Source organism: Macaca nemestrina, chromosome 5 (genome assembly GCF_043159975.1).
Source record: "Macaca nemestrina isolate mMacNem1 chromosome 5, mMacNem.hap1, whole genome shotgun sequence".
NCBI classification, from domain to species: domain Eukaryota; kingdom Metazoa; phylum Chordata; class Mammalia; order Primates; family Cercopithecidae; genus Macaca; species Macaca nemestrina.
In genome coordinates, this window is record NC_092129.1 from 129,306,428 (window position 1) to 129,325,034 (window position 18,607).

Here is an 18,607-nt window from a genome sequence, read left to right on the forward strand (position 1 = left end):
TCAACACATTCTGCCGCTCTCACTGATTTAAGTGTGAGGCCCTGACCAACTAAAAAATAATATGGTGAGTTAGTCATTGATTCAAACAATCAACTTTCTTCCCCAACCCCAAGTTTGTCTCTTTTGATTAGGAAAAAAAAATGAATTTTGACATGTCGCGTTTGCTTAAAGCGAGGCAGACCGCAGGCCCCCTTCCCGCGAGCTGCTTCCCTCGACTCCGCCCCAACCACCCTTGCACACCCCTCCTCAGTCTCCGCAGTTCCCACCGGGCTCCCCCCGGCCACGCCTCCGCCGCTGCACCTCCTCCTGTCCCCGCCTTCGCCCGTAGTCTATAAAACCCGGAGCGACGGATCGCGCCCAGGAGCGGCGAGCAAGCGGACGCAAAGACTGGGCATGCTCGGCGGCGGCGCAGGTTTTGGTCACAAGTAGGAAGAAGCCAGTGCACCAGACCGGCAAAGAGAAGCGGGAGCAGCCGCGGCAGCGCGGCCGTGGGGTCCGCAGACGCCGCCGCTTCGGAGCGGGAGAAGGAGCAGCGGGGAGCCGGCCAGGGCGAGGCCGCCGGGCCGAGAGCCGTCCCGCCTGCCCTCGGTCTTCTGCCTTCGCATCCGCGCGGTGCGTCGGACCCAGGGTCTGTCACCTGGGCGCCAGGGGCCGCCGCCGGGGAGCCGGAGCGGACGGGACCCTCCCTCCGCCGACTGCGGCCCGAGGGCGCCCCCGCGGGGTGGAGCGGCAGCTGCCTTCTGCGGGCGGCTGAGTGTCCGTCTCGCGCCGGGAGCGGGCGGCCGCCGTCAGCCCCGAGGAGGAGGAGAAGGGGGCGGCCATGGGGCTGCTGTCCCAGGGCTCGCCGCTGAGCTGGGAGGAAACCAAGCGCCATGCCGACCACGTGCGGCGGCACGGGATCCTCCAGTTCCTGCACATCTACCACGCCGTCAAGGACCGGCACAAGGACGTTCTCAAGTGGGGCGATGAGGTGAGCGCCCGCGGCCCCCGCCCTTGCCCGGCACCCCTGTCTGGCCGCCCGCGCTGCCTTTGTCTGGCCCTACGCCCCCGGCCCTATCGCGGTCCGCGTTCTCCACTGTGCCCGGGGGTCCTCGAGCGCCTCCCGGCCCCGGGAGCATCGTCCCTGCCTTCGCCTATTCGGCGTCCAGGGCCATCCTCCTGACTAGACTCCTTTCTCGTTCATTCATTCTTTTGGGTTTTCCCCTTCATTCCATAAACACGGATTGGGCGCTGGGAGGGCGTGAGCATGAAAAAGTGACACTAGGTGCTGCGAATCTTCAACCTAGTGTTTCTGCAGACAGGCGACTACCACGATCCACCTTAGAGGCTCAAAATTCGCTTTTGCGGTCAGTATGAAAGAGACTAAGTTTTCCTAGCAGGCCTGCTGCTTTTAGAAATCAGGTCTTCAGGATGTCCACTTCTGCTCAACCTCATGCAGGTGTCTTTTTCTTAAACCTCTCCAGCTTCTCATCTCCCCTCCCCTCCAACACACACACTTGATAGCTATAAATTGAAACCAGTAAATTACGGCTCAGTTTCCTACATGGGGGAGGAAACTTCCCTTTCCTGTTTAGTTCTAAGTGGGAAAGCATTTAGAGTTTCAGCATTAGGATTTGCTTGTGTCTTTCCATGGCCTAGGTCCAGCATCCAAACTTCACAAACCAGTGTTCTGCGTAGAGATGAAATGTCTCTAGATTCTCAGTATGTTGAACCATTGTTTATTGGAATGATCTGGAATGCAGCAATGTTAAAACTGTTGGTTTAGTGTCATCTGCCAAAACGTTTTGTGCCTTCCCTTTCTGTTTTTGAAAATTACGTGTGTATGCAGTGCACATTAAATGACTTCTTGAGAAGTCCATCTCTTTTTTCTTGTTTTTAGTTTTTGCCTTAGCTGGCTTGCCACCTGTGTAAACTGTTTATCTTTTGGCCAGTGTTGTTACCACTCTTGACCTAAGTGCTGAGGTGCTGTTACACCAGTGCAGAATATCTCCTTTCAAAAAGTTAGTTGTTTTTTTTTTTTTTTAATTTCTAAGATTGGGAGATAATTCTGCCTCCTACAGCTGAAGAAATTGTGCTGTTTTAAATTAGGAAAGTATGATGACTAGTAATTCACATTTCTACAAAAAGTGGTTTGTCACTTCTTTGAACAGAAAAAGCACAGCATGTGTTTTGGTGATGATTCTTCAGTTTTACTGTAAAGTTCATAATTTCTTTACAGCATCTGCCATTTTGTATATTCATTTTTGTATTGTGTGTCACAGGAAAATGTAAGACGAAATAGGGCAGGGACATAATGTTTGTTCACCTGTGTTTTCCTAGGCCCCAGCCTTGTGCCTGGCATCAGGTCCTTGTGGCATGAATGAGTGAATTACCATTTAAAGTTTCCACTGTATGGTAACTAGTCATTCTAGAGCAGTTCAAAGTTTGACATTTTTTTGTGCTACTCCTTTTTTTTTTTTTTTTTTTTTTTGAGACGGAATCTTGCTCTGTGCCCAGGCTGGAGCGCAATGGCGCGATCTCGGCTCACTGCAACCAGTGCCTCCCGGGTTCAAGCATTTCTCCTGCCTCAGCCTCCTGAGTAGCTGGGATTACAGGTGCCTGCCACCGGGCCCAGCTAATTTGTGTATTTTTAGTAGAGATAGGGTTTCACCATGTTGGTCAGGGCGGTCTCAAGCTCCTGACCTCAGGTAATCCACCTGCCTCGGCCTCCCAAAGTGCTGGGATTACAGGCGTGAGCCAGTGTGCCCTGTGCTTCTTTTGACATTTAACTAGGTCTCTCTACAAAGACAGGCAGTTCATGTCTTTGGTAGTCATTGTCCCAGGTAGAAGTACATCAACAGGAAATTTGCAGCACAGTTGGAGCTCAGCAACTCATTCCGGAGACAACACCCCACCCCCCACCACCCCTAATCCATCTTCGTCCCATTTGGTGTATTCCTGCAAGACCCTCCAGGAATCCTTAATCTTACCCTTTTAAAAAGGGCCTCTCCTGTTGGCAGGAAGAGCATTTAGAACTACCTATTTTAAGTGACTTTTGTAGTTGTTAGGTAAGTTGAAGTGAGAAGAGCTGAAGAGTAGAGTCTTGAAGTACATGTCTCTACTTTTAACAGGCTTTCATGGAGAGCTTTGCAATAGGTTTACCTCCTTCCCACTCCGAAAGATCAAGGGGCTTGGAAAAGAGTGGCAATAATGCAAACTTGTATTATGCATCTATAAAGAAGAGAAAATTGGACGCAGCATTTCAGCCAGGTCATAACACTTCTTGAAGAAATTATACTGAGCAGATCTGTGGAGAATTAGACTTTGATATTGTGTTAAGACTCTAATAATGGCTGGGCGGGGTGGCCTGTAATCCCAACACTTTGGAAGGCCCAGGCAGGAGGATTGCTTGAGCCCAGGAGTTCAAGGCCAACCTGGGCAATGTAGCGAGACCCCATCTCTACAAAAAATTTAAAAATTAGTGGCGTGTGCCTGTGGTCCCAACTACTCGGGAGGCTGAGATGGAAGGATCGCTTAAGCCAGGGAGTTTGAGGCTGCAGTGAGCCGTGCTTGTTGAACTGCACTCTAGCCTGGGTGACAGTGAGACCTTAGCCCCCCAGCCCCAAAAAAGATTTGATAACACTGCCCTTACCTTAACATGTGTAAATGATGTTCACCGAAAACTTTCTTTAGTGACTATTGAGACTATACCTTCACATTTCTTCTTCCAAATACTCTGTTATAAATACAAAGTTATAAATTGATTTTTTTAAACCTCATTTGAAATGCTGCTTTTACCAGCATTTTACTGTTTTATGATCTATCCTTTCTATTTCTCTAGACTATTTTGTTTTCCACATCTGCCTTTGTTCCCCCCCAACCCACTAACATATTAATGTCTTTTGGAGTGGTGAGTAAACAGAAACTGAGGTAGGAAAGTCATCTTAGATGAAAAACACAACCCGCTGCTCATTTTTTATTATTTTAAATTTGCTTCAGTTATATCTCTGGGTGGAGTATAGAATTTTTGAGAAGAATAACATTCCTGCCCTGAAGTGTTGATAGTTGCCTGACACAAAGGAAAGAATTAAGATTGTGAAGATTGCCCAGGTGATTAAAAAGAATCCCCACCCTACTTTCCCTCCTGCAATGACACTTAGGTGAAACCTTGGTCTCCCCCCAGCTAGTTCTCCCTCCTACCCTTGATCTGGGATGCAGATACTAATTCTCCATTGTGGTACCTCTCTACATTTCTTTTTTTCTTTTTTTTTGAGACGGAGTCTTGCCCTTGTCACTCAGGCCGTAGTGATCTGGCTCACTGCAACGTCCGCCTCCCAGGGTTCAAGCGATTCTCTTGCCTCAGTCTCCTGAGTAGCTGGGATTACAGGCACCCAACACCACGCCCGGCTAATTTTTGTATTTTTGTATTTTTAGTAGAATTGGGGTTTCACCATGTTGGCCAGGCTGGTCTTGAACTCCTGGCCTCAGGTGATCCACCTGCCTTGGCCTCCCAAAGTGCTGGGATTACAGGCATGAGCCACTGTGCCTGGCCACCTCTCTACATCTCTTATGGGCAAAGAGAAGGTGTGACTTTTTTTTTTTTTGCGGGTTGAGGTTGGGAGGGTCTCATCATGCCTAAATATGTGCTGATGCCTCTAACCATTCCTCTAGCATCATCATCATGTCAACGTAATCTAATCACCCTTTTGTAAGATAGAGCATTATTTTTCAGACTGCAGGTCATGATTCAGTAGTGGGTTGACATACATTTAGAAGATTCCAACCAGGACTTTGTGTGTGTGTGTGTGTGTGTGTGTGTGTGTGTGTGTGTGTGTGGCAAGACACTTAACACAAGATCTACCTCTTTAACAGATTTTTAAGTGCACAAATATAGTATTGTTAACTACAGGGACAGTGTTGTACAGATCTCTAGAACTAGTTTATCTTGCATAATTGAAACCATGCTCACAGATTAGCAGTTCCTCAATTTTCCCCGCCACCCAGTTCCTGGGAACAATTCTGCTTTGTGAGTTTGACTCTTTTAGTACTTCATATAAGTAGAATCAAGCAGTATTTGTCCTTCTGTGACTGATGTATTTCACTTAACATAATGTCCTCAAGGTTCATCTAAATTGTCCCATACTGCAGGATTTTCTTTTTTTTTTTTTTTTTAGGCTGAATAATATTCCCTTGCTTGTATGTACCACATTTTCTTCATTCTTCTGTCATTGAACATTTAGTTGTCTCTACATCTTGGCAATGGTGAATAACTTCGATGAACACTGGAGTGCTAATACCTCTTTGCCAACAGGACTTTTTAAAATATTAAATGGGACAGGGTGAAGAATATTAATCTATCATACCATAGTAAGAATATTACGTAGAACTTCTGAGTTATCTTTTGAGGGGGTGTGTGAAGGGTAGGCTTGTGCATTGGATTGCATGTAAATTATTTCTTACAATGGTTCGCGGTTGAAGAGTTTGAAGACCACAGTCTCAGATTTATTTATTTGATGAGGTGAGCCTTGTGAAAAAGAACAGGTTAGCACTAATCTTTGCACATAGTAGGAACTCACTGGTACACATTGTGAATAGAAGTCTGAAGACAGGTCAGAAGCCTAGTGGCTCAGATGCAAGAGAGCTTGTTTGTGTGCAGAAGCCTTGAGAAATAGCTGAGAAACAGGCTGGGCAGATAAAAGTGTGTGTGGTAGATAAAAGTGGGTGTGGTGGGTGGTGTGCCACGTGGAGATGAAGAATGGCCCGCAGGACAGAAAGTGGTGTTTTGGATGTGATATGTTGGGCTTTATGGGGATCATATCAAAATGCTGCTTTTTATTGCTTACTGTTGCACTTACAGAGCCATGGACTTGGATCAAAAAAGACAAACATGAACTGAAAACTCGCCATAGGTATGGTTGGAAGGAGAGGCTGCCACTTTAGAAATTCTCAGCTCTACTTACTAGGATAGTATTTGTCTCTTCACACCAGAAATAACTTTGGATTTGGGGTTCAGCTTGTGTTCTCGTCCAAGGCCGAAGTGGATTGTCTTACAGAGCTGCGTGTATGCTGGCTTTTTGGAACTCGGGTATTTTCCTGTGAGAGCTCCACGATCAGCCTGCAGATGCCTGTTTCACCTTTACTATGACAGGTCCTAACTCTAGCCACCATTTACTGTGCTGCTTCTGTGGGAAACAGAAATTCTAGCTCTTAGGTTCCAGGAAGATACCTATGTTGCCCCAGGATGAGGCGAGGTGAGGGGGATATTCCTGGGTGCCCTGTTGCCTGCCGATAATACAAACAAGTAAGCACTTCCGCACAGTTCACACACAGCTTTTCAGATATGGGTTTTGTTTGTAACTTAGGCACATTAAAAGACAGATCTGGGAAATCTATGATGTAAATGTAATAAATACGACTCCTGATTTTTTGCTAATCACTCCAATGTTAGCTGCCCACCAGACCTTTTCAGCTACTTAGTGGCAGATGTATCATCAGAATTGAAATCTGTCTGACTCCAGGTCCAGTCCTTAAATATTTTACCAGGTTTTGGGTTATTTACAGTCATGAATTTCATTGAATTTCCTTTTGCAGAGTTCAAACTGTATAGGTTGTAGAGAGTCAGAAAACAACATTTAAAACTTATACTTCTTCTAAGTTTGTAACCCAGTGCAGTGGCTCTTGAAAGGCAAAAAGGTAAATTATCCTCTAGTTAGCAGAAAAGTCCATGTGAACTTTGAGAGGAAAATGCAATGTATCTTTAATCTTTATGAGCATGTTCTTATGTATAAAACAGAAATGGGATTTATTAAGGGCTGATATATCATCCATTGAGTTTGAACTTCCAATTTGCCTATGCTGGGTTCAGAATGCTGAAGTGACTATTTAGAAAATGCATAGCTTGCCAGGCATGGTGGCTTGTGCCTGTAATCCCAGCTACTTGGGAGGCTGAGGTGGAAGGATTGCTGGAGCCCAGGAGTTCATGGCTGCAGTGAGCTATGATCATGCCACTACTGCACTGTAGCCTGGGTGACAGAGTGGCACCCCATCTCTTTCAAACAAAAAAAGAAAGAAAATGCCTAGCTTATGAATGAATAAGCTTATGATCCTGTTTAAAAATACAGTCTTGAGCAATAAATCTAGAATGGACAAAAGCACAATTATTTGAGTCAAATTGAAGGTTCTCTATAGCTTTGGGCAAGTTGCTTACTCTCTCAACTTCAGTTCTGTCATCTATTAAATGGGGACAACACTACCTTCCTTACAGGGTTATTGAGATTAAAAGAGGTAATATTAGCGAGATGGTTTGCAAGTGTCTAGCCTGTTAAGTAAAAACTCATAAATAGCCTAAACCATTTACTTAGAAAATTTAAAATATCTAGTATATCTTATTTAAATAGCTGTAGTCATTGGGGAATGTAACATTCCACATATGTAGGGATTTTTTTGTTTGTTTGTTTTTTACAGTTGACTGAAACTTGCTCATTCAGATAAATTCCATTAACAATAATTTTTTATCATATTTATTTCCTTTTTTTAAAATATTATTTATTTATTTATTTATTTATTTTTTCAAGACAGGGTCTTGCTCTGTCACCCAGGCTGGAGTGCAGTGACACCATCACAGTGTACTGCAGCCTCAGCCTCCCGGGCTCAAGCGATTTTGATCGCATTTCTAAGTTGCGCTTCAAAAATGCATTCACACAGGCTAGGCTTCTTAAAATAAGATATAGAGCACAAATTAATTATTTCTTAATAGGCATGACAGAGATTCAGGTTTCTTCTATAGGTCATAGCGTATTCTGTAGCACAAAAAGCAAAGTTGTCGCATCTATCTTTTTTAGCTGTCACTGGACGTTGATTCAACAGGATTTATTGTCCATTAACCCCTACCCACCCCCCAGAAGTCCCCTGGTGCCCTTTGCACATGTGTGCATGTGTGTATGCTAGAGAGAGAGAGGGAGAGCACTTCAGTTGATTCTGGTTTTTCTTCAGACACCACCTTTGAGAAACTGCCTTAAAGAATGTGTGGTCATTAATTAGATGAAGGAGAGAAAGGAAGGCATTATTGCCAAAAGAACAGTGTATAACACAGGAGGAAAGGTGAGAAATACCATTGGATAGTATGTGAAGGTTATTGTGCAGTTTGGTGTTGTAAATGCAGTGAATAGGTTTAGCCAGCTTATAGAGGTCTTTGTTTAGTTCTCGATAAGTAGAGGTTATGTTGTACTTTAAAAACATGAGAAAAGTAGAATGGAAAAAAAGTATATTAGTCTTCTGTACCTATCTCCTACAGAAAAATCCTTTAAGACTTACCAGTTACTATGACCTACCATATCACTGTTGAATTCCTGCATGTTAAGACCCTACTGTCTTAGAAGTATGGTATTAGCAGATATACTCATTGATTGGTACTGTGTGTAGTTTCATTTTGAAGCATAAACCTGAGTAACATTCAGTAAGACTCTGCATGTTCAGAAAAGATGTCACAATATTAACTGAGCCTCTAACATCACTATTTATGTTTCTGAACATTTTTACATACTGTCAAGGCTTGTGAATATATTATTAAAGTTAGAAAACTGTATATGAAGCATTACTGATGTTGCTGGTATTATTGGAAGGACCATATCCTAATGAGCTTGCTAATTAGTACTCTGTTTCTACATTTCATGATATAATCAGGTGTTTCAAAAAAAAACATTTAAACAGCTTTATTGAGTTATAAAGTTAACTGCACATATTTAAAATGTACAATTTGGTAAGTTTTGACATATGTATACATCATAAAATCACCTCTGATAATAAGTATATTCATTATCTCCAAAAATGTCATCATGCCCCTTTGGTAATTTCTTCCTCTCTCCATCCCATGCAACTGATTTGCTTTCTGTTACTGTAGTTTGCATTTTCTAGATTTTCATATCCAGGAAATCATAGTTTGCATTTGATATCTAGTTTCATATATCTAGGAAATCATACAGCATATACTTTTTTGGTCTGGCTTCTTTGGTTCTACATAAATATTTTGAGATCCATCCATGTTACATGCGTCAGTAGTTCATTCCTTTTCGTTGCTGAGTAATATTTCATTCCATGGATATACCAGTTTGTTGATACATTCACCATTTGTGTTGCATTCAGTTTTTCACTATTATAAAAAAATTATATGAACATTAACATACAAGTTTGTATGTATGGACTAATGCTTTTGTTCATCTTATTACTCTTGGAGTGGTGTATGTTAACTTTTTAAGGAAACTATAATACCAGACTTTTCCAGGGTGGTTGTACCATTTTGTATTCTCACTAGCGAGTATGCCAGTTCAGTTCATCCACATTCTTGTTAACACTGGTATGGGCAGTCTCTTTAATTTTAGCTATTCTAATAGGAGTGTGGTGGTACGTTATTGTATTTTTAATTTGCATCTTCCTGAAGATCAGTGATGTTGAGTATCTTTTCATGTGCCGATTTGTCACGTGTGTATCTTTTTTTGTGAAGTGTGTTAAAATCATTTGTCTGTTTTAAAACTATTGAATTTTGAGCGTTCTCTATATTTTCGATGTAAGTCTTATCAAACACATGCTTTGCAAACTTTGCAAATATTTCCTCTCAGTCTGTTTTCATTCTCTTTTTTTATTCTTTTTTTTTTTTTTTGAGACAGAGTCTCACTCTGTGGCCCAGGCTGTAGTGCAGTGGCACAATCTCAGCTCACTGCAACTTCCACCTTCCAGGTTCAAGTGATTCTCCTGCCTCAGCCTCCCGAGTAGCTGGGATTACAGGCATGTGCCACCACGCCTGGCTAATTTTGTGTTTTTAGTAGAGGTGAGGTTTCACCATGTTGGCCAGGCTGGTCTCGAACTCCTGAGCTCAGGCAATCCGCCTGCCTTGGCCTTCCAAAGTGCTGGGATTACAGTCATAAGCCACCGCGCCTGGCCTTATTTATATTTTTAAGAGATGAGGTTTTGCTGTGCTGCCTAGGCTGTCCTAGAACTCTTGGGCTCAAACAAACCTCTGCCTCAGCCTCACAAGTAGCTGAGACTTAGAGGCATGTGCCACTGCACCTGGCTAATGGCATACTCTTTTGATTGCTGTGTCTTTATAGTAAGCCATGAGATCACGTAGTATTAGCCCTCTGGCTTTATTCTTTTTCAACTGGTTTGACTCTTCTGGATATTTTGATTTTCCAAATTTCCAAGTGAATTTTAGAACCAGATAGGCAATTTCTACTTAAAAACAAACAAAAACCCTACTGGGGTTTTTTATTGGGATTGCATTGAATCTATAGCTCAGTCTGGGGAGAAATGACATCTTAACAATATTGAGTCTTTGAGTATATGAATATCTCTCCACTCTACTTACATCTTTAATTTCTCCCAGCAGTGTTTTGTAGTTTTTCAGTATAGGTCTTTCATGTCTTTTTTGTTATCCCTGAATGTTTCTTATGTTTCAGTTCTATTGTAAATGATTTCCCCAGACCTTCACCTCCATCTCTTCCACCCAGGGAGTCCACTGGGCTCTACTTTACCTTCCTGCCCGTGACCTGGAGCCTCTCCCCAGGCAGTAAGTGGGGGAAATTGTAGAGCCCACTGATTTTCCCCTATATCTCAGGGGTCCTTTCTTATCTGATATGCAGTGTCTTGAAAAGTATTCTTTCGTATATTTTCTCTTCCTCTCTCTTTATTTATTTTTGTTGTTGTTGTTGTTTTTTGGTTTTTCAGGTAGGGGGGTAAATTTAGCCCCTGTTACTTCGTCTTGATTAGAAGTGGAATTGTTTCCCACTTTTCTATCCTTCTAGCTTTGTTCTCCTTTGTCTGTAAACTTTGTACAAAGCTGGCTATCATTGTGATTTATAAGATACCTGCCATCACCAAGATTTAGCCAAGTTTGTAAAAGGTCAAGATTTTCTTTGCTCTGAAGCTACAGTTTTCATCATTTAGTATCTCTGTTATCATCCTGTGACTGGATATTTGGTTAAAGCACAATTGTTTTGAAAGTTGACATACATTTTATGAATGGGCTTTAGTCTGAAGATCAGAGTCTAAGACCTGGGGTCATCCCAGGTTGTGTGAGCTTAGAAAACAGAGCTTAAGACTGGGCACGGTGGTTGACGCCTGTAATCCCAGCACTTTGGGAGGCCGAGGAAGGTGGATCACTTGAGGTCAGGAGTTTGAGACCAACCTGACCAACATGGTGAAACCCCATCTCTACTGAAAATACAGAATTAGCCGGGAGTGGTGGCACATGCCTGTAATCCCAGCTACCATGGAGGCTGGGGCAGGAGAATCGCTTGAACCCAGGAGGCAGAGGTTGCAGTGAGCTGAGATCGCACCACTGCACTCCAGCCTGGGCGACAAGAGTGAAACTCCGTCTCAAAAAAAAAAAAAAGAAAAGAAGAAAACAGAACTTAAATTCTTTGGACCATAATTTCCTCATCTGTAAGACTAATTAAAAAACTGTATCATTTCGTGTTTTGAATTGCATGTTTATATATATATACATTCTTTTAGTTGTATTTTTTAACAATTTTTAATTGTTTCAGAATACCTTAACACTTAATACTCTGTAACTTATGAAAATCGGTACATTCTACCAGAAGTGATAGAATTCATTCCCCTGCAACCTTTCAGGTTTTAGCATTTTCTTTGATATTACATACTTTACCGTCAACTGAAGTAATCTTAATTATAATTAGTAATTATATTTATTTATATATATATTAATATATATAACTTATGTATATAAGTTATATATATTTATAATTAAGAAGTAATCTTAATTATAAAGCCGCAGATAATAATTTCCTAGAAATTCGGTATGGGAGTTAGAAGTATTGCTGTGTGTAGGCAGAATGATGGCAGACTTTCAAGAAGTGGGGAAGGACAAGAAGCCTCTGGATTTGCCATTTGGGCAGGTACCGGGAGCATCTGGCAACACCATATCTGAACATATTAAGGATTTGGGAGAATAGCAGAAGTTGGTGTCAGACCAAAATAAATGCCACAAAGCCCCCATGCATGTTTTTACATTTCATATGATCCTTGAAATCTTGATTATAATTTTTAGAAGGAAACAGGCTTGCACTGGGACAGCATATGAATTTGGGTCACTTTGGTAGTATCTCTGTGGCTTAGTTATCACTGGTGTGTAGTGAAACGGAACGAGTGATGACTTAATCTCCACTTAATGGTTATGTTTCTCAGACATGGTTTGAAAAGACAAAGAAGGATGTAATGAGCCTCAGACTTATAGCCAAAAGGGTTCATTTTTGATACACCTTTATTGGCACTTGGAAAGTTTGGTTATCTGGGTTGGTATGTCCTGAGCGACATACCATAGAAACCTGAGCGACTGGGTTTCTACGGCTACGGTTCTGCTCTGATGGATGATCTCTAAGGAACTTACTGTATTAGATTTTTGTGTCTGTTTTATGGTTAGAGTTTAGTAGTTGAACTTATTTCCACAATAATACTACAAAAGAGCCCGCAAAACAGATGTTCCTAGTTACATAAATGCTCTTACAGACCCCCTGTTGTCTTTGTCCCCCTCCACCGAGATTCCGTTTTTAGGCCTTTGGATTCAGTTAACTCCTTTTTGAAGTGGATGGTGACTTAGCAGAATTCAGACTCTAAGGTGAGCGACTTTTCCAGGAAACTAGTAAAAATCTGGGCTGTAAGTCTGCTCTATTCAGATTAACTGCTGGCGGGGGCCCAGAGCTTCACAGAGATAGAAAAGGTCATAGAAGCTGCTGTTTTCTAGCAGACTTTTCAGCAGTCCTGCCTGAGCTAAGCAGAGTAGAACCCTGGCCTGTCAGTGTGTTAAGTTGTGTCTAGGGGTTACCATCTGTTGGCTCCACTACTCAAATAGAGCAAGAACTGGGAAGTAAACAAAAACTTTATTCCTGGAAGCATATTTGACGCCTGTATGCAGATCACTTTATACATAGTTCCTGTAAACTTGGTCATCTAGTTTCTCAGCTCAGGATATACTGCAAGAAATTGAGGCAGAAATGAGAGGGACCAGTCGGGAGAGCAGCTGCCCAAAACAGGTCCAGATGTGGCCTTCCTGATGTGCCCCCAAGAGCCCCGCTCTGTTATAGCTGTAGTTAAAGAAGTGAAATTGCCAAAAACGTCCGAAGTCCTAATAAAAAGTGAAAGTATGTTTAGTATCTTCCTGTTGATAGCAGAAGGGGATGTAGTCAATTTTAGAAAGATTTCCACTCCTGTATATGTAAACTTTTTAAAGAAAACATATGCTCTAAAGGGGTAAGTTTTGGGTAATAAAATTAATTTGAATAAAATGAATGTTCTGTGTTTGATGAGTAAAAGAAAAACGGATGGTCTTATACTAAGAGTTTCTGGAAGACTTTAATTTCAAAAACAGTAGTTTAGAACTGGAACTTCGGACATTGGGTTTTCTCTTATTTTCAGATGGTTTAAAAGCCAAAGACTACAACACATTCTGAGTGGCTATCATTAGGGAAAATTAAGGCTGCTCTGCGCAGGATAAATACCTTGTACAACTTTAGGAGGCACCAGGGTGGGTAGCACCCCTTGAGAGTGGAAAGGGGAAGGAGTTACCGTGCTGGGGGTTCAGCAAAGGTCTCTCTGAAGGAGTGGCACTTGACTTGAAGCACACAAGAGCCAGCTCTTTGAAGTACTGAGGTAAAATCTTCCAGGCAGAGGGAACAAAAGTGTTTCAAAGGCCTTGAAGTAATTGTTGTGGAGACAGAAAAGGCCAGTGTAGCTGCAACATGGTGTGGGGTTTGGAGGCTGAGAAGATTGGCCGTAATGCTCTTTAGGAGGGATGTTGAAGTTTCTACTGAGTGTGAGCCATTTAAAAGTTTTAAGGAGAGTGACTTGACCTGCTTGCTGAAGGGCCATGGTCTTCCTGACTGTAGGGTTAGACAGTATTCCATGCTAGTAGCTTTCACCTTCGACTAAAACAAGTGCTCTGTGAAACATTTCCACAAAACAGCAGTTCCCTTCCCATGAGTGACATATTCTGATATTTCTATTCTACCCTATTAAAAATTATTTTTTGTTATGTTGATCACAACTCATCATGGCCCACAAAGGAGCTGTAACCAACGTTTGAAAAGCACAAGACACTATTCTGTGTCCCTCAGTGTATCGCTGCCCTGGAGCTAGAAAATAGTAACCACTAACCCTTAAGTAGTATGGTGTACTTAATACTGTTTTAGCACTTTACATGCATTATTTTATGTAATCCTCCCCAGTAGCCCTGTGAGGCAAGTATTACCTCCATTCTGCAAAAACTGAAGCATCGAGAAGTTACCAAGATTCAAACGGATTGACTCCAAAGCCTGCCCTCTTGGCTGCTCCCCCACCTATTATCGCCTAAATAGGCAGGAGGAAAAGAGCTCTGTGACAGTTTTAATAGGCTCCAGACAGAGATGAGATTGAGAGTGGCGAGGAAGAGAAGGAAGAACAGAGAAAGCGATGGTGGTAATGCAGGAAGTAGGCTTTTTTTTTTTTAATGAAAATATGAATATGTCATCGGCCACAGATACAGGCTTAAGCATTTTTTGGTACCCCATAGCCGGTAATTCTCTTCTAGTGAAATGCCAACACTCTTTCAAAACGATACCATTGAATATGCTTGGCAAAGTTCTCGGTCTGCAGGACAAATGCTAACAAGTTTAGTAATGTGACTGCAGCCTTCCCAGCTAATCTGCTGGCCAGCGAGCCCTGTGAAAAGGCAGATGCAGGACGAGCCCTTTCTGTGAAAATCAGGCTGACCTCATTTGATAGTTATGCAGCTTGTGTCAACCTCTTCCCAGGGCAGCAGGTAGCAGGCCAGAATCAGAACCCCAAGTCAGGAGCTTTAACTTATCTGAGATTTTCATCCTTTAGCATGAATTTCAAATACGGCAGGGAAGGAAATTGAATTCACAAAAACCTAAATCTTCCAGATCCCACAGGTTAGAATTACTCTGTTGGTGGGATCTACTGTAACACCCAGGTACAATTCCTGAATGGGAACTGGACGCTGCCTTTATGAAATGTGGTTATGACAGAATGTCTGCACTCAGATTCGTATGATGGTGGAATGGCATTAATTGGAGGTCTTGAAGCCCTGTCATCCTGTCACTGGAGGCATAGGTGACCCCCACTGAGCACTAGCAGTCACTTTGGAGTTAGAATTCCTCCATGTAGCATTGACTCTCACTTAGTCTCTTTAGAAAGCTCTCTTTTTTTCTCTCTCTTCGTTGGGTTGGTTAGTCTAGCACCAGTTCCTAGGAACTAAAATCCTGAATTTCTCATAGGCAGTCTGTGAATTTAGGACAGCCTAGCTTATAACATGCCTTAGAAGGAAATCATGTGTGTGTTCTTGCTTGCTCAGCCCAGGAAGTACATCAGACCCTGAGCTGGGCACCACTCACTGGGGGGATATATTCTCTCTAGCAATAGTCCCGCCCACATGCTAAAGCCCTAAACTCTCCTGCACCTAGAGGGAGCCCCTGCAGAAATTGCCCATGATCCTCACCCGCTATGGTACCCCAGCTCTGGCTACTGCAGGGCAGTTGATCCAAAGCAGCTTCTGTCTGGGGACCAGGATACTGTTTCTTGTCAACCACGTGGTGACTAGGACTCTAGCAGGGGAATACGTTCTTAGGAAAAAGCCAAGGAATTCACTTGTCCTTAGAACCCAGAAGCTATTGTACTAAAGTACAGATGTTTGGAGGTAAATAAGAACTATTCATACTTACAATGTTGTTTCTTTAAGAGAAAATGTGTTCTGGTTTAGGTTCCTAAATTACAGAGTACCTGGGTTATGCTGGTGGCCATAAGCAGACATCCCCATTGGCAACTTGATGTGCTATCTTTTCTGAGGTTAATTTGTGTGAGAAGACTGGTTAGGTTTTGCTAGATATGGTTCAGAAATAAAGTGGGAATGCCTTAATGGTCTTTATAATTGTCAGAAAATTAAAACTAGCATATGCCTGAATTGTGGTAGCATGATGTTTAAAAAAAAATCAGCCAGTGTAAATTCAGAGGCCCAGAAAATGTCTCATGCATCTGTGGAGCATGAAAGAGCAGATCTACATTCAAGGATTTCCTTTGTGCCAACAAGAATGAATTAGTGTGTCCAGGTAAAATTAATTTCAGGATTGTGGTTTCTCTTGGGTTTTGGTCCAGTGCTGCCTAGTACAACCTCTGCAGTAAGAGAAATGTTCTACTCTGTACTAACCATTAGGGAGTAGGAAACTGAGTGTTTTATGCTAAGTAATTTTAAATCCATACAGCCACATGTGCTAAGTGAGTAGCATAATGGACAACACAATGTTTTGCGTTCCTTTGGTGACAGGTGACATTTTCCCCTGTATGAGAGTCATCCCAGTTTACCCCGCAACTCTCATTGTCTTTCTGTATTTTATTAAAGTCTTGAAATTTTTCTCTTGGGTCTCGTATCACTAATCTAGGCATGTTAAGAATATTTTCTCTGTTTGGGCCGAGACAACGTTAAGAAAGTTACTCCACCTAATCCTATAGGAAATTAATTGATTTTTATGCAGTATTAAAATTGAGATTAATGTGTTATAAATAAAAAGCAGCCTGCTCTGTGCTACAGAAAACTAGATCAGGGAGAGGCCACATTTATTTTAATTTCTAAAAGTGTAAACCTTTCATAGTATCGTGGGAAATTATTTAGTATGAATAGGCATTTCAAAGTAGGAGGAAAAAAACCTATTTTCTCAAAATATATGAAATGTTAGAAGAATTTGATACAGCTTTAGATGAGACTGCTAAAACATTTTCTTTTTGGAACATAGTACAATTTAATTATTACAGTATCCACAGTCATCAGTTTAAAATACAGTTGTGTGTGTGATGTTATGTATGTATAGTATCATGTACACAAAAGCACACACAGTTTCTACTTTGTACTTACTGGTCCCCTAAAAGTGCTTGGAGATTACCTTGTGAAACAGTGGTTTTCATATTTGCGATGTCATCATTAGACATATCGAACATGGGAGTCCATCTTTAAAAATCTGAGCCATATGTAATTTTATTACATCTGTGTTAGAATCTCATATTCAATTTTCTACTTTTTAAAACACAGCTCCTCTTTTAGCCTTGTCATTCAGGTTGTCCTATGTTACTGTGGGTGTTTAAAAATTAAGTAATATCACTATGGCTAACACCTCTTTGGGTGCTCCAAGTTTGGGAAGTAAATGCCATCCAACTTGATGGTTGAGAGTTCTTTTAAAAAATATTTGTCATTACCATTTTGCTATGAAACAGTCTTCTGGACAGAAGGCATAGTCCCTAACTTTAAAACAGTTTATAACCTAGAGGGTGACTACTTGGCATGATCTTTGCGGGTTGGATGCAGTGATCTGCATCTTTGACAGGCGAGAGGGTGATTGTGCTGCAGTCAGTGGTGTAGCTCCCCTGGGGGACGGGATCCTGATGGGAGGTTGAATTTTATGTTGAAGAATCCCTAGACCCTCACCTTTGCCTAGCCAGTCCCCATGTCAGGAATCAACGTAAATTTAAATGGCACTTCCTCTGGGAAGCCTTCTGATCTTCTAGACAGGCTTAGACTCTGCTGTTACATATGTACAGCTCTCTTTGGTCATTTCGAGTGCTCGTTCAGATAATTCAGCAATAGCGTGTTATTGGCTATCAGTCCAGCCAGTGTAAGCCTGAGAACAGGAGCCACATCTGCCTGGCTCTTCACAGTATTCCCAGCACCTGCTTAGCAAAGGGCTTTGTTGAATGGATGAAAGGACAAAGGGGTTAGTGCTGGGGGTTGGAGGGCAGAGAGTGTGTCCAGCAAGACGGTGTTTTTTTGGCACTGATGAGTCATCAACTCTAACTAGAGCCTTAGTCCTCAAAATGGTTGCAGGCTTGTTTAGGAGTTAGTGTAAGGAGAAGACTAAGTCTCTGAGAAGCAACAGGTGGTTCTAGCAAAAGGATCAAAACTATTGCTTGGGCCAGTGCAAGAGAGCCAGCAGTGTGGAATGGAAGAGCTGGCCCTGAACCCCAGATATCGGTAGGGGGACTGAAAACCCCGCCCTGCACACATACTGTACCTGGACTAGGTCCTGGGGAGCCCTTCACTGTCTTGCCCTCTTGGCCTGACCACCTGAATACAGATCCTTCCCAGGGTGTAAGGAGGGGAAAGTCCTCATGCTCCCTCTGGGAGGAATGTAGGACCTCACAGCTCGTAGTCTCTGAAGGACTTAGTGTAGGTTTCTTCTCTTAAGAGGTCAAGCATATGATGAGTTAAATAGTTAGAGAGGGGAAATTCCTTCGTCTCATTTACACAGAAACTGACAAAGGAACTTTCTCCCTAAATGGGGAACTGCCTATAACTGCTCTGAGTATTATAGAACTCTGTATTGTTTCCTAATTAAGCACTGTTTTTACCTCTAGGAGTAGATATTAAGAAATTAGTATTTCAAAAAATACCCAGCCATTCCTCAAATTCTTTTTTTTTTTTTTTTGAGATGGAGTCTCGTTCTGTCACCCAGGCTGGAGTGCAGTGGTGCGATCTCGCACAGGCGCCTCCACCACGCCCGGCTAATTTTTTGTATTTTTAGTAGAGATGGGGTTTCACCATGTTAGCCAAGATGGTCTCGATCTCCTGACCTTG

At 42.3% G+C, this 18,607-nt stretch overlaps 1 protein-coding gene across 1 annotated transcript in view; it reads left to right on the plus strand.

Moving 5' to 3' along the window:
• The first annotated feature begins 359 nt into the window (after positions 1-359).
• Positions 360-18,607, plus strand: part of LOC105490843 (glutamate-cysteine ligase catalytic subunit) — a 46,989-nt gene continuing 28,741 nt past the window's right edge. Inside the window, exon 1 of the mRNA XM_011756797.2 lies at positions 360-970. Coding sequence (XP_011755099.1) covers positions 821-970 — 150 coding nt within the window. The 5' untranslated portion in view covers positions 360-820. The remainder of the gene's footprint in view (positions 971-18,607) is intronic.